Raw genomic sequence first — 14,433 nt, forward strand, 5'->3', positions numbered from 1 at the left:
GCATACACATATTTAATTGTTTGCTCACCTGCATATCGATGTTCTGTGTCCCGTGGAACAAAGCAGTCAGCTCGCCATTTGCATCTTCAAACTCAAATGCAGAGTTTGCCCATGATCATGGACTGATGAGTTGATGAGTAGTAGATTATGGACATTCATAGACATGTGGCGCTCATCTGAAAAGCATCCAGAAATCAATTCTTGTCATATCCATATTGTGTCCATATGATCATTACAATTATATTATTATCACTGGCATTACAACTAACTGTTTGGGCCTGAAAACTAAACAAACCAAGAAATTGCAAGATTCAAATAATCTTTAATCAGACAAAACTTAAGTGTTGTTGTGCATCCATTCTGCATGGCAAAACAAAAATTGAGTTTGATTCCGATCCATTTGGTCTTTAAGTCCCCTGAAACTCACCGTAAAGGGCATCAAATAGCATCACAAATTTTCCAATAGGTTTTCCACTCAGGTTGAGATCTTCTGGACAAATGGTCTCTTGGTTGACCAGCCAAATACCAAATGCAAGGAGCATAAAGTGATGCAGAGAAACTTGTGGTAGAATACCAATCAGGCAAGGAATGCTATTCTTGGTTTTCACGTGACGTCACAGTACTTTCCAAATATGGACGTTCGCCATATTTGTGCCCCTCGAAGTGTGAAATTATATGGAAACGTAAGCCTTCTCTGGGTAGTTCTCGCGTTTTTTGAGCTATTTTGAGGATTTGGTATGGATTTATCCCCAAAAATTGAGGAAGAAGAAATAAAGAAGTTTAGCAGCAAGATTCCTGTGCTTTCAGAGTATGCCACGGCCTTGGAAAGCCATGTAACTCTGTGTTACCTAAAGAAAATTTCGGTTGTGGGTATTGACCATTTCATTATCCCATGTGAGGAGTTCAATCCGGAATGTTTGCCACCAATCGAACAGTCCGATTTTTTTGGTTACCTAGTTCTTCAGACAAGCTACTACACGAACGACCAGTTCAAGAATTATAGGAGTCTAGAAGCGTATAATCAAGTTGTGTCAGGGTTTGTGGCTAAGTGGTGCATCTAGCCCTCCACCGTCGTCCAGTTTTGTCAGAATCTCGTCGAGACCTTGGTTTTTCGCAAGGCTAGTTGCTGTGATGGGTTTAGTGTCCGCTGGTTTTGGGGTCAAATCTGGTGCTCTCAGTCCCATCACGGCTTTGGCCAGCAGCTTAGTTAGCCCCTTTGCGAGGCCAAGCTCGGCAATGTCGTCTGGTGTTAGCAGCCTTAAAGCTTCCTCAACATGGAGGTCCTGATCTTTTAAAATCTCAGCTGTTTTTGAAGATATGCCTTTTGCCTCGCACCACAGAGAAAATTCAAATTTTGACATTCTTTTAGCTAAAACTTACAGCTCTAATGTTTTCGCAAACGCTCGCTAAATAAACTGACACTTGGGTTCAGTGAAATATGCATTAGTACAGTAACTCTATACATACCTCGGATAACATAATTTGCCACTGCAGAGATAACGCCAGAATTTAAACTAAGATAAACAAAGTTTATCTAGCACGATAATTTCCGGAAAGTACATTGTTGCAGCTAAAGTGCGACATTCACAGCGGATGAACAATCCACTCGTGAATGTATGGATTATAACTGAGAGTGAAGGTGCAATAATTTCTGCTCACTGTTCAGGTTGTAAAGCTGGGCTAGGCGAATCATGCTCGCATGTTGCCAGCGCCATGATGTACATCGATTGCTGGGCACGAATCAATGGAAAGATGGCATGCACACAAGTGAACTGCTCATGGCTCCTGCCAACTTACGTGAATGAGGTAACCTATGAGAGAGTTAGGGATTTTGACTTTACCTCTGCGAAAAAGCTCAAAGAAAACCTTGACATTAAAATTGACTCCCTCGATCAAAACAAAGTGGCTTCTCAAGAACGTCAACCAAATTGTCACGCACAAACTGCTATTCCTTCGCAGCTGGCTTCAACAGAGGACATGAACAAATTTCTGGCAGCACTTAATCTGTGTGAAATAAAACCTGTGGTGCTTAGTGTAATTGACCCATATGCTGAGCAGTTTGTTGTTAAAAGTCGGAATGTGCCAGTCCTATCAGATCTTTATGACCTGAACAATTTAGAACTTGATTATCCAGAATTGTTGCAGAAGTGTGTAGGTGTCAAGATTATATTGTCAGATGAGGACATTAAAATAGTTGAACAGGACACAAGAGAAGAAGCAAAGGGCCCAGGATCTTTAGACATTGAGCAGGAGGAATCGGAGCCTCTGTAAGTGGTGCTGTCTATCACAGCAATATAGCACAATATATAATAACCACAGTAAAGCATAACCCTGTTTGTTACCCACATCTGTATAAAGTTAACAGCAACGCAATTAGACATGGCTGCAAATATGACGAATACGCTATTAAGGCATACAAAACACATATGCAGAAAAGACATGTTAACAAGCAATATCCATTCCTGCATGCCACACCTGATTTCCTAACTTCTTGCGATTGTTGTGGGTTGGGATGTGGTGAAGTAAAATGCCCCATTTGTATCCAAGATGGTGACTTTGACAAATATGTTCAAGAGAAGAGCTCTTGTTTGGAAAACGTCGATGGTACCTTACTGTTGAAAAGAAAACACAATTATTACTTCCAGGTACAGCAGCAGTTGTTTACTCTGCCAGAGAGAGAGTTTAATGACTTGATAATGATAAAAATGCACACCTTGTAATTGAGTGAATGTATCCTGACCCGGAGCACTCAAACACAGTCTTACCAAAACTTGAAGCACTTTGGAGAATTTGCGTTGAGATCCTGACGTGATAGTTTACAAGGAGGTGTTCTACAGTAATGCTTTTTTGTTATCACAAGTGGATCTCTGAGTAAAGTCTCAAATTTTTATTCTCGGTTTTCTGTCACGTGACACCAATCATGCCAACGGTTGTTATTTGCTAACCCTGCAAATGTAAACAAATCTAAGGCGCGAATGTGTGAGTTTGAGATGGTTCTCTGTATTGTGGTTGGTTGCAGGAGAAAAAGCATGAAATAAATAGTCATTTTACAAAACAAGACAAGAATGTTTTTATCCATGCAAGAGCATATAATGACAGAAAAACTCACCCATTATATTACAACTTATCACTTATTTTTGCATACTAACAAATTCAAAGGGTAAAATATGGCCATGACTTGTCATTTCAAACCTCCAAATGATGACTAACAAAGACAGGGCTAATCATAGGGTACTATTGGAGGACATAAATTCACAAGAGCAAAGCAAACCCTTAATATCTGGTCAATTATGGGAACCTGGGAATCTGGTGGTTCATTAGCACTACCCCTAAGAAAGTCTGTTGGTAGGGTACCTTCTAAAATTGTGTATTTGTTACGCAGCAGCCCAATCACCCTTTCGACATGAATCCGCACATTCGCAATTCCTCTGGTCTTTTCGACATCTATTGGGTCAAGTTGTGCCTTCCCCGTGGTAAATGCTGGAATAGCAATTTCAGCCTGTTTTAATCCCATGCTCTCACTGATGGTGAAGCCTCTGTCTGCCATGACCATGTCTCCTGGTAAAAGTTTGTTGAGAAATCCACAATTCTCAGTCAGAAACTTGTCAGAGGTTCTACCTCCCCATGCTTCAGAAACAAATGAAATAGATCCTTCAGGGTGATGCCTGGCCTAAAGGACACACTCATGGGGAAATGGCACCTTATAGAGAATCAACCGCAACTGAGAGAGATATTTAAGGAGCCCCCCATCATCTCATATCGCAAGGGAAAATCCCTAAAAGACATCCTAGTTAAAGCCAAGCTGTGAAGGCCTTAGAACATATTCATGTGCGAACGGCAGGAGTTGTGTAGGCTTGTCAACACTTTTATCACGAGAAGACATGTTGCTTAAAACTGTCTGCTTGAGCGGACTGATAATGAATTCATGGTTGAGTCTCTTTCATAATCACTATGGGTAAAACCGCTGTAAATAGCAAATAATTCCAGGTAATTAATATGATTCTCAGATTCCAATAATGACCATCTATCATTTGTCGTCCTTTCATTGCAGACTGCACCCCAACCTTGCAAGACTTGCGTCACATTCAATATAGGCATTAGCTGGGCAGTTTCCAAACAAGCAATTCAGCTGAGAAATATTCTCAATTACCTAACGTAAACCTGATCTTGCACAAGGATCAAAATCAGGATTCACAGAGGTCAATGGACCTGTAATGCAGTTTCAAAACTTTACACAGCTGGGAAAGCTGACACTAATAAACCAATCACATGTGCAACCTCCCTGACAGAGGGATTAACACAGGTTAAGAGATTCTGGCAAGCGTATAAAATCTTGTGAACTTTCTCATCAGGCAATAAAAATGTCATAGAAATCATGCCAATATCCCAAGCTTTGCACTAAATCTCTAAGGGAAAAGACTTGAGACTAACACTCTTCCACTGAACTGCCAATCAAAAGGATATCATCTAGAAATATGACAACCCTGTATCTGTTTGCCCGTAAATAAGAAATAACAGGTTTCAAGACCTTGGCGAAAACTCTAGGAGCAAGACTATTGCCAAAAGGCAAACAAGTAAATTCGTATGTCTGATCTCACCATTTGAGGTTTAAAAATGGGAATGCTAAAATAAGTATCCTTAAGGTCAAGTGAAACCAAATAGGGCAATGGTATGTACAGCCGTGTTGATGTTTTCCATTTTGAAATGAATTTTCTGAACAAAAACATTCAAAGTTTTCAAGTTGATAACTGGACGCATATCACCAGTTTTCTTGGGTACTAAAAGTATATTTGAAAGAAACTCATTTGAACAAGAAGAAACCTCCTTGATGGCGCCCTTGCTTTTCAGCGTAACAATTTCATCATCAATTAATTGTTTCGCAAAACCACCAAAAGGAAGGGGTTTCGGAACCCCTGTTTGCTCAGGTATACCAACAAATTCCAAATGATAGCCTCTTACGGTTTCCAGTACCCAAGGATCACTGGTGAGTTTACGCCAGTTTTCAATATGATATTGCAGGTTGACCTCACGTCGTCCACACTGGTTGAAATTGCTGTTATATTCAGGTATATAATGCTTAGTTGTATTAACCCAAGCTAGGGTCTTCCTTTTGGTGGTTTTGATTTCTTTGGGTAATTCATCATCGAACACAAATGTAGTGACTGGATTAGATTTACTACAAACAGACTGATATTCAGAAGAAATATCAGGTTTAAGAAACTCCCTTCTCTTCAGAGAAGCCAAACAAGATGCATGCCCTATGAGGGTGGAGGGTTGTCCAATACACCTGAATAGATACGAGTCGTAAAATAGCTGTGCAGTTGCTGTCAATTCGTACGAATCGTGCCCTGTTGTCGAATGGAGAAATGCATCTCATTAGGGATAGTTAGAATATTTCTAACATGCTGTAGGCCAAGAAACCCTTGTCCGAGTCGTCGATTCGTTCGATTTGTACGAATCGTGACCATGTGGTATGACCTGTTGTCGAAGGGAGAAATGCATCTCATTAGGGGGACCAAGAATATTTGTAACACGCTGAGGCCAAGAAACCCTTTTCCGAGTTGTCGATTCGTTCGATTCGTACGAATCGTGCCCATGTGATACGACCCGTTGTTGAATGAGAAATGCATCTCATTAGCGGGAGGTAGAATATTTCCAACACGTAGTGTGCTGAGAGACGCTTGTCCGAGTAGTACATTTGTGCGATTGGTATGAATCATGCCCAAGTGATACGACCCATTGTCAAATGGAGAAGTGCATCTCATTTGCGGGACTTAAATGCATGTTCAAGTTGTCGATTTGGTCGAGTTGTATCTTGTATTAAAGAAGATTTGAACGATGTTGTTTGAGGGAGGCCGTGTGAGTCCCCCGTGTTCACAATTACTTTGGTGGCAAGTAATATTAACGTCACATGAGTTTGGATCTACGTCTTGATGGCTATTAAGCGCAAGGAATGCACTTCCACCTTGGATGTTTAGGGCATTCGTTTCTTATTGCACAGTAATGCTTGATCGTCTGCCACAGAAAGAGCTGTGCAAGGGAAAGCATTTGGTAGGAAATTGTTTGCCCTTGAGAATGATAGCGCATAGCTTTGGGTTATATCTAAACCTACTCGTATAACTGAATCCTGGTCAACATTAATGGATTTAATTTATTGAAATTATGTTGACAGGGTTGCCTGTTCCGGAGTCTCTCATATTGGCATCAGCGATCATAGCCTTATTTACCTTTATAGGAAATTATCTCTCGCATCTTTTTCAACAGGGCATTCAACCATTTCATATAGAAATTTCCTAAATTTGAATCGACAGAGTTTTCGTAACGATACCGCTCAACAAGACTGGTTCTGTAATGGTTCTGTGGGCTGATTGGAAAACGAATTTTTTTTCCGATCTAGACGCGCTAGAACCAATAAAGCACCCTGGATCAATTCCCAATTAAAGAAAGGCATGCATGATCCTGATGACGCCAAAAGGAATGGAATTGCATCGAATCATTCACGCAATTGGGAAAAGTACAAAAAGTTGCATAATAATATAAACAATAACATCAAAACTTCTAAAGTATCTCATTATTCTAATGCTTTTATTCAATCTAAAGGTAATCCTCGAAAAACGAGGCAAAGCTTTAATGAGCTTACTTCTGGTCATGTAAATAATACGATAATTGAATGATGTCATTATCTCTAATCCTAGTGAGTTTTCTAATGCTTTGAATGACCATTTTTCAACAATTGGGCCCAGACTTGGTAATGAAAATCCTCCTATTGCTGGTTTTCACTCACGTGATCAACAGCCATGTTTTTCGACGAAAACAAAAGGAAGCATTTGCATAATAATAGAGTTAAATTCCCTGAGGATTTGGTCGGGGCACCAACATGGCGGTCGTGACGTCATGTGAAAACCGAGAATTGCTAACAATAATTGAAGTTATATCAATTATATAAATGTAAATAACAATAAATTCAGTTTTTCTTCGATTAATTGCACTACTGTTTTCTTACATAAATTTTCTTGACTAAAGCAATGTTTGTTGTGATTCCATGTGATAAGGCATCATTGTATACTTTGTTTTTTTGCAGCGGTCACTTCGTTGGTATCTTTCCTGTTATGATAATCTTCCCAACGCTTTAAGAAGAAAAAGTCTTGACATGTTTAAAAGTTCTCCCCTTGCATCTTAGATGAACTCCGTAATAACTTAAGTTGTGTGGGCCTATTTCCCTTACTACGGCCAATGCTCGGATGGGATAACTTGGGAATTTTTCCACAATATTTTTGTAGCAAAATCCTACTTAGGTCTTTCTTTAATAACTTACTGTAGGTCCTTTTTCTTGTAACATTTCATTGATTATTATCTCACCGCAGTTATCCAGAAGCAATTTATGAATGAAAAAATCGGAATATTGTTATAGATGGGGTCAATTGTAGAGTCTGGTATAAGGGGCAACCACTGGTATGTGATATCTGTCACGATAACCATAAGGCAGCTGACTGCCCTCTAAAAAGCAAATGTAAAAGGTGCCATGAGGTGGAGCACTTTGTCGGGCATTGCCTGTTTGGTTTGTGCCGGGGAGACCGGAGACAGACGCAGATAGTGATGTTGAGAATGCTGAGGGTGATAATGATGGTAATGGTGTGGCTGGCGCTGATAATATTGCCAATCCAGTTGAGCCTGTTGTCTCGGTTGTTGTGCCTGGCTCTGTGCAGGTTTCTTCTTCTGTGGTGGGGGGTTTCTCTGCAGTGCTCCATGTCTGTGTTGTGGCAGTTGATCCCGATGCTATGGATGTCCAGCCTTTTCATGTCAGTGGGTCTGGGGGGTGGGGAGGGGGGTGGAGGATCCCTCTCCCAGCCAGGTTTCTATCAGTGTCTTGGGGGCTTCCGCCGGTCAGTATGGTGGGTCCTCCCCTTCTTTTTCTCCCCTTTCGGGATCTGTCTTGTCCGTAACGCCTTCGGGTGTTTCAGAAGATGTAGACTCGGGCGATGACGCTTCGGCCCCATTGGTGGACTCTAGACCTCTAAGGTCAAAGATTCCGGTCAAAGTTGGGCGTAGTGTTTCGGGGGAGTTGCTTCCCCCTCTTGTGTCAAGGGAAGAAACGGCATGCATGGTTCAGAAGTTGAGAGCGGCCCTTCCGTCATCTACGGATGACCTTGTCACTTTGTCCCAGCCCTTGCGTCGTGTCTGTTGCCTCTTCCTTCCCGGGCCAGTACTCGTTCTGGCTCAGGGATGGCTCTCTGCACATCCTCTTGTTCCCGGTCCCGTTCTGGGGATGAGAGGTCTCCTCTTAGCCTGGATCCTCATAGGTCCTCCCTTCGTCGTCCTTTGTCGCCTAGCCCTGCTAGGCGTCGTTAATTTGCCGTTGTCTCACCATCCTGTTAGTTTTTGGTTCTCTGTATTCTTTTTTCGTCATGGGTTTTTCACTACTTTTTCATTTTATTATGGCTCTCACTGTTATTTCTGTTAACGTTAATGAGTTGAGAGATGGTGACAAGCGTTTGGTTTTCTCCAGTCGTTGTCCCATCTCTCTCCTTCAGTCGTTTGTCTACAGGAGACCCACGCCGTCTCTAATGATGATCTTCTTTCTTGGTTTTCTCGGTTTGGTTATTTGTGTGCCGGTTCTTTTGGTACGAATCATTCTCGTGGTGTGGTTGTTTTGTATCGTTTGGTTTTTGAGTGTCGGTCTGTTGTTTGCGAGTTTGATGGTTGTTTTGTTTTGGTTGAGTTTGGTCTTCGTGGTTCGGTTTTTCGTGTTGTTTCTATTTATGCTCCCAATCGTAATCCAGATTGTGACGTTTTTTTGGTTTGTTGTGTTGATTCTATTGATCCTGCTATTCTTACTCTTTAGTGCGGCAATTTCAACACAGTCCTGGATCGTGTTTGGGATCGCCGTAGGTCTTATCCTTTTGATGTCTCTCGGGAAAGTTTTGGATTGTTGTGTGGTGGATATTTGGCGTGAAAGGCATCCAAATGATTCTGCTTTTAACTGGTTCCGGCCCGATGGGGCCCTTGCATCGCGCATTGACCTCATCAGTTGTCTGTACGCTTGGGTGCCTTATATGTCTTCTGTAGACATTCTACAATGTCCTTTCTCTGATCATTGTGCTCTTTCTTTTTCATGGGTTCTCCCCAACTCCATTCCTCCAGGTCTGGGGTTGTGGAAGCTCAATCGTTCTGTTTTGGATGAGGCCGAGTGACAGGATGACGACTGCCGGAAGTAAAATGGTGATGCTTTGAATGAATTGCGCATGTCAGTCTCAGTCAAGGCGTCGTTGTGCATACGTCGACGACTGAATTTTGAGTGAGTTGGCATTCTCCCAAAAACGTAAGTAAGTTAACCTGTTTAAACTTGCGAAAACTCAGTGTATACCCTGGCTTTATTTTGCATGAATTATTTGCGTTGGTTGATGAAGTCTGTTTTAATCGGATTTTGTCGTTTATAACTTATTCTGTGAATGCGCCACTGTTGAGTGTTTTTTTTTTCAGGAAATCAAACATGGCTGCTTCTCAAGACACTACGAAGAAAGGTAAGTATCAGGGCTTTGTAGATGTTATTACTCGGTACTTTGCCAATATCTTACATCAGCTATTAGTGAAGTAAATTGTTGCTTAAGGTTGCTAAAAATTTGGCCCTAAAGTTCTATTTTTCTATCATCGAACAGAAACAAGTATTTTCAGTGGTCAACGGAACACGATGTCATCATGTGTCGTGAAGTTCTTGTCTCTGAACCGTTTAATTTCAAACCGATGAGCCCAGAAAGGGGAAAGGTTTGGGACGCTATTGCCCAGTGGCTGAATGCCATTGACCAGCGAAAGTTTAGAGTATCCGCCAGAGCTGTCCATGACAGGTACTCTCTCTTGACTGCAAAGCAAGCCCAAAAATTAAGGGACGTGGAGAAAGCGTCAGGAATTCATGTGGAAATATCAAAACTGGATAGTTTGCTGGAAGAAATTTTAGAGAGAGAAAAGGATGATAAAGCTAAAATTGAGTCGCAGGATCTTGACAAAAATAGAAAGGCAGAAAATTAAAAGGCAACAGCAGAAGAAGTGAGGAAACAAGCAATGGAAAGAATGGCTGATACTAAAAAAAGGGCGAATGATGAATCGGATAGTGGCAATGGAAAGAAGAAGGTAAGAAGAAGCACAAGTGATACAATTGATTATCTAAAGGAAAAATCAGCAAAAGATCATGATTTGAAAGAAAAGGAACTTGAACTGAGGAAAAGGGAATTGGAACTTGCTGCAGATAAACAAGCTCAAGCTGCTCAGCGACAAGACAGTATGATGCGTGCTTTCATGAGTCAAATGCAGGAGCAACAACAAAGCTTGCAAGCAGTGCTTATTACACAGCAGCAACAGCAGAACAAAATCTTGATGGCTTTCATGGAGAATAAGAAAAAGGAATAAATGTTCCAGTGGAACACCTGTTAATGGCACCATCAAACGATGTTGAGTTTTTATAGTTTTTTATATGTTCTTTGAATTGTAAAGCCTGGCAGGCACAAAAAGGGGAGAGCAGGGTGGGGCAGGGGGGTATATAAGAGAAAAGGGGGAGGCACACCTGATACAAGAACCCATTTTTGCATTGTGCCCAACAAATGTTTTGTCGTCTAATCACATTGCCCGGTCAAATAACTCTCAACACTTTCACCAATAAGAACAAGGTTTTACACACCCCTTGGTTATGTAACCGAGGAATTTTTGTTTACCAAAAATCGATGAATACTGCAAAATCCCAATTATAAGCCCTATAGGCTTATACAATGTTTTATAAACAGCGCTGGGTGGGGGTGTTGGAAATCTGACCTTCGTATAACCATGACCTGGTGTGAAAATGTTAATTACGGGTCTCAGCAAATCAAAATGTTTCGACTGCAGAAATGAACAGAAGGTCGTTGTTATGGCAGGTGTACCTTTCCTCTCCCTATCTGCTCTTCCTGTTCCTTGCCCTCCAAATTTCATTTCGACACCTGTTGTGAAGGCTACAAAATGTGATGCTTGACTATTTTGTAATCCCACAATACACTATATCTAAATGTGCTGTACATCCAGGCACATTTGGAAAACAATAGTCTTAGGCATTCTTTTTGGGCAGAGGGGGTTGGGTTAGTAGAGTGTACAATGAGGGCTGCATTCTCAACTCCCTCCATCACTTCCTTAACCTTTAGCATCTGCAAATGAATTCACCATTCAGATGAATTGTCTTTAGCAGTATTTTCTCTAGGTAGTTGCTTAGAAAAACTTATAACCAAGAAAGAAAAACAAATGAAACTGACTAGATTTTTATTTTCACGACATTTCGAAGTCATCGTAACTCCATTATCAAGTGATAAATAAAGACAAGTGCTAGAGTTTAAATAGGTGGAAAGCATAATTTGCATACTAGCTGTTGTGAAGAATGTTATACAAATAAGTTTGCCTTGATTGAGGCACATTTGGACATTTAGAGAGGGTGACAATTCCCTAATGTCTAGCATTTCATAAATTAAACAGTCACGAAGATTGGAAAAAACGTTTTCAAGTCGAGTGCATTCTTCAGTAAAAAACTCCTAAGAGGATGACAGTCGATAGGCGCGCTCAAGCATAGTTCGTACTAAGTACTTTTCTCTAGGTGGTACTTTTTATTTAATTTTAATTTTTATTATTTTTTTCGGTCAGCTAGTAAAAAAAAGCATAATTTGGCCTCAATAACAGAAACTATTTTACAGCCCGGCCTGCATTGGCTATTGGTGGTTTCAGAAATGTTGCCATTACACTTAGGTTGAACTATGATAAAGATCTTGTCTTTTGTGTTTGCTGTTTATAAATATTTGAATATTTGAACTGATTATATGACTGTGTACAAAATCAGATAGCCATGGGAATACATTTTAAACTACCAAACAAGTAGTAACAAAGGATCACCATTTCATTTCGTCGAGAAGGGCAGAGCGCAAGAATTGAGCTTTTTATTGCATTAGCCTTGGAATCTTCCACCATTGCCTTCTGAATGTTGTTCGTGTGACTGTTAACATCTAAATGTTTCACATAAGTTCGATAAAATCCAAGATTGTATGCTATTACATTAAATCACATAGTAAATCAAAATAAAAGTATTAATGCTTTAAGTGGTCATTCCTGTGGCTAAAAACCAAGGAATTGTAGTGATTTGAAGAGCTTGTTTTCGACGTTCACCTGAGCATACCGATACAAGGGAGAAAAGCTCGGTTTCTAGTACCACAGCATCGAGCCGATTTTCACCAACAAATTCCCATCAGACAGGTTTCAAATCACGCACTAGGCAAGCTGAAGGCCAAAGGCTTTCTCTCATACCAATATCTCTGAAGTTCGTCCAAAACTGAAAGCCCTAGACCTCAAATAATATCAAAAAATCCAGCATTTTGAAGCTGATTTTCGAGTTTTAGCTTGCAGCTGTCATGCTCTTTCCTCCTCTCTGATTGGAGAACAAGACACAATGAAACCTATCGTCAATTCGAAGCTTTCTACATATAAACTTGTGGTGTCCAGAGTCCATTGAACATGGAAGAGCGCAAGGTGAGGTAAGTGATGAAAATTCTTCAGCTCTAATTTTTGGTGTGTGAGTGATGTGTGTGCATACATTTTTTCCTTCGTTAGGGCTCACACACCACAAACACAAAGGCTGCAGCAAACGTTGTACTGCCGACAACAAATTTAAAAAAGATAATAACGTCCCAAGCAAAGATTTCAGCATTCGGCACGATAAGAGTGTGCGCCGATTCACGCCGTCATTGTTAAGTAAAAAGTCTGTTCTTTTTTGTCAATATTAGCGACATACCTCCTATACCCCATTGTAGCAGCCCTCAAGGTACGTATAACACAGCCAATTGACAACATGCAGGAGGATTTTTAGTTCTTCATCAATATTTCTGCTGTCACTTGTTTACTTTTTATGGCAAATTCGATTGTGTTGTGGCATGATTTCAAACAAATCATATTTTATTTTGAATAGAAGTTTCCACTCCAATTGCTTGGGAAATTGGGTTTTTGAGGAGAAGTCGCACACCATCTGAATCGTCAGAAGCCCCTGAGGCAGTGAGCGAGGTCATAACCAATTCAGAAGATGACTTCTACTTTCTTGAGGATGGTAAGTAAGGCCCCGTTCATACATAAACTTTGGCTTGCCTAACCGGATTAATTTAGTCACGGATTGCAATGTTGCACACACGTGAACAATGTCGACAGTTGACTATGCTGAGAGGCTGATCCTCTTACCCGGGACAAGATTCTCCATATAAACGGGGTCCCAATGGCATAGCATAGAAATTGCGCACAAACCAAAATTTTACCCCGAGTTGTACAAGGGAAAAAAAATTCATCACGGTCTTTTCCCGTAACATTTGGTCGAGGATGTAGAAGATGTGATGGCATGGCAAGATGCAGAGTGGAAAGAAGAGGAGGTGGAAGAGTATGAGGAAGATGTTGCTGGGGCATCTGCCCAAGTTTTGCTGTGAGACTTGTGTCATTTGTTTGACAGAACCTCGAAATGCAAGTTTCATACATGGGACAACAGTATGGAGTGTGATTCACGTCACAAATCAATGTTGAATTGTGACATTCAGTAATTAAGTTATGACATTTAAATATGCAATTGTGTTATTTAAACATGCCATCATATCATCAATTCGGATATTTAATTTTAATGTTCGAATATACCATTGTGGCATTTAATTACGATACTCAAATATGTAGTGCTAACATTTAACTATACAATTGATCATTAAAACCTTCCGTAAACACATGGCATTGTGACATTCTGATATTCAATGTTGATAGCCAGTTGTTGAATTGTGAAGTGATAAAGTTCAATTCGGCATGGCACTCAGTGTGCTACTTTTGGAAACGAACCGGGTAGGGCTGGGCACCAATCGCTGACAATAATTATGACAATTATAATTCCCGCCAAAACTAAATTTATGCCCACATGGAGAACATGGCGGAGAGTCGAGAAAGTTCAACCTTCGATCAACGACGGGCAGTAAGCCTTCTGCAAGAGGCTACACGTTTTCTTCAAGAATATTCCAGTCAGGGAAACAGAACCTCACATGTTCAACAACCCATGGAAGCAGCACCATCAACGTCCAGAGCAGAACCATCGACATCAAGAGCTCTGCACAATTTTCGCCCAATCTTTGCTCCTTACGCCCAAAGACTATCACCTGGTGCATGTTCAAGTAAACAAACGCCTGAGAAACGGCCGACGAAAGGGAAATGGAGCAACTTTTCTTTCAAGCACGAAACATGGACTCATGAATTTTTTTGTCTTGCGGACCGAAATCAAACTGTTGCTCCAGGTAAAGGCCAGAAAGAACGTCTACAGGACGCAGGTTTAGGGCCAAAGAAAATTTGTTTTCACTACAAGGCAACTTCTGGGGAAGTGAAAGCCAAATTAGAAGAAACCTTTCATAAGTTACGTGAAGG

The 14,433-nt window shown here is 40.8% G+C and overlaps 1 protein-coding gene across 1 annotated transcript; it reads left to right on the forward strand.

Moving 5' to 3' along the window:
* The first annotated feature begins 737 nt into the window (after positions 1–737).
* LOC138046498 (uncharacterized) lies at positions 738–2,271 on the forward strand. The gene is made up of 2 exons (XM_068893125.1): positions 738–1,048; positions 1,530–2,271. The coding sequence occupies exons 1-2, from the start codon at positions 738–740 to the stop codon at positions 2,269–2,271; spliced, it is 1,053 nt and encodes a 350-aa protein (XP_068749226.1).
* The last annotated feature ends 12,162 nt before the right edge of the window (positions 2,272–14,433 follow it).

Source organism: Montipora capricornis, chromosome 4, assembly GCF_036669925.1.
Source record: "Montipora capricornis isolate CH-2021 chromosome 4, ASM3666992v2, whole genome shotgun sequence".
Taxonomy (NCBI): Eukaryota; Metazoa; Cnidaria; class Anthozoa; order Scleractinia; family Acroporidae; genus Montipora; species Montipora capricornis.

Excerpts from the sequence above, each read along its gene's own strand:
- LOC138046498 (XM_068893125.1), top strand. The coding sequence starts at position 738 with ATGGATTTATCCCCAAAAATTGAGGAAGAAGAAATAAAGAAGTTTAGC. Across the intron at positions 1,049-1,529 it reads GTGTCAGGGTTTGTGGCTAA|TTTATCTAGCACGATAATTT; the intron begins GTGGTGCATCTA and ends AGATAAACAAAG.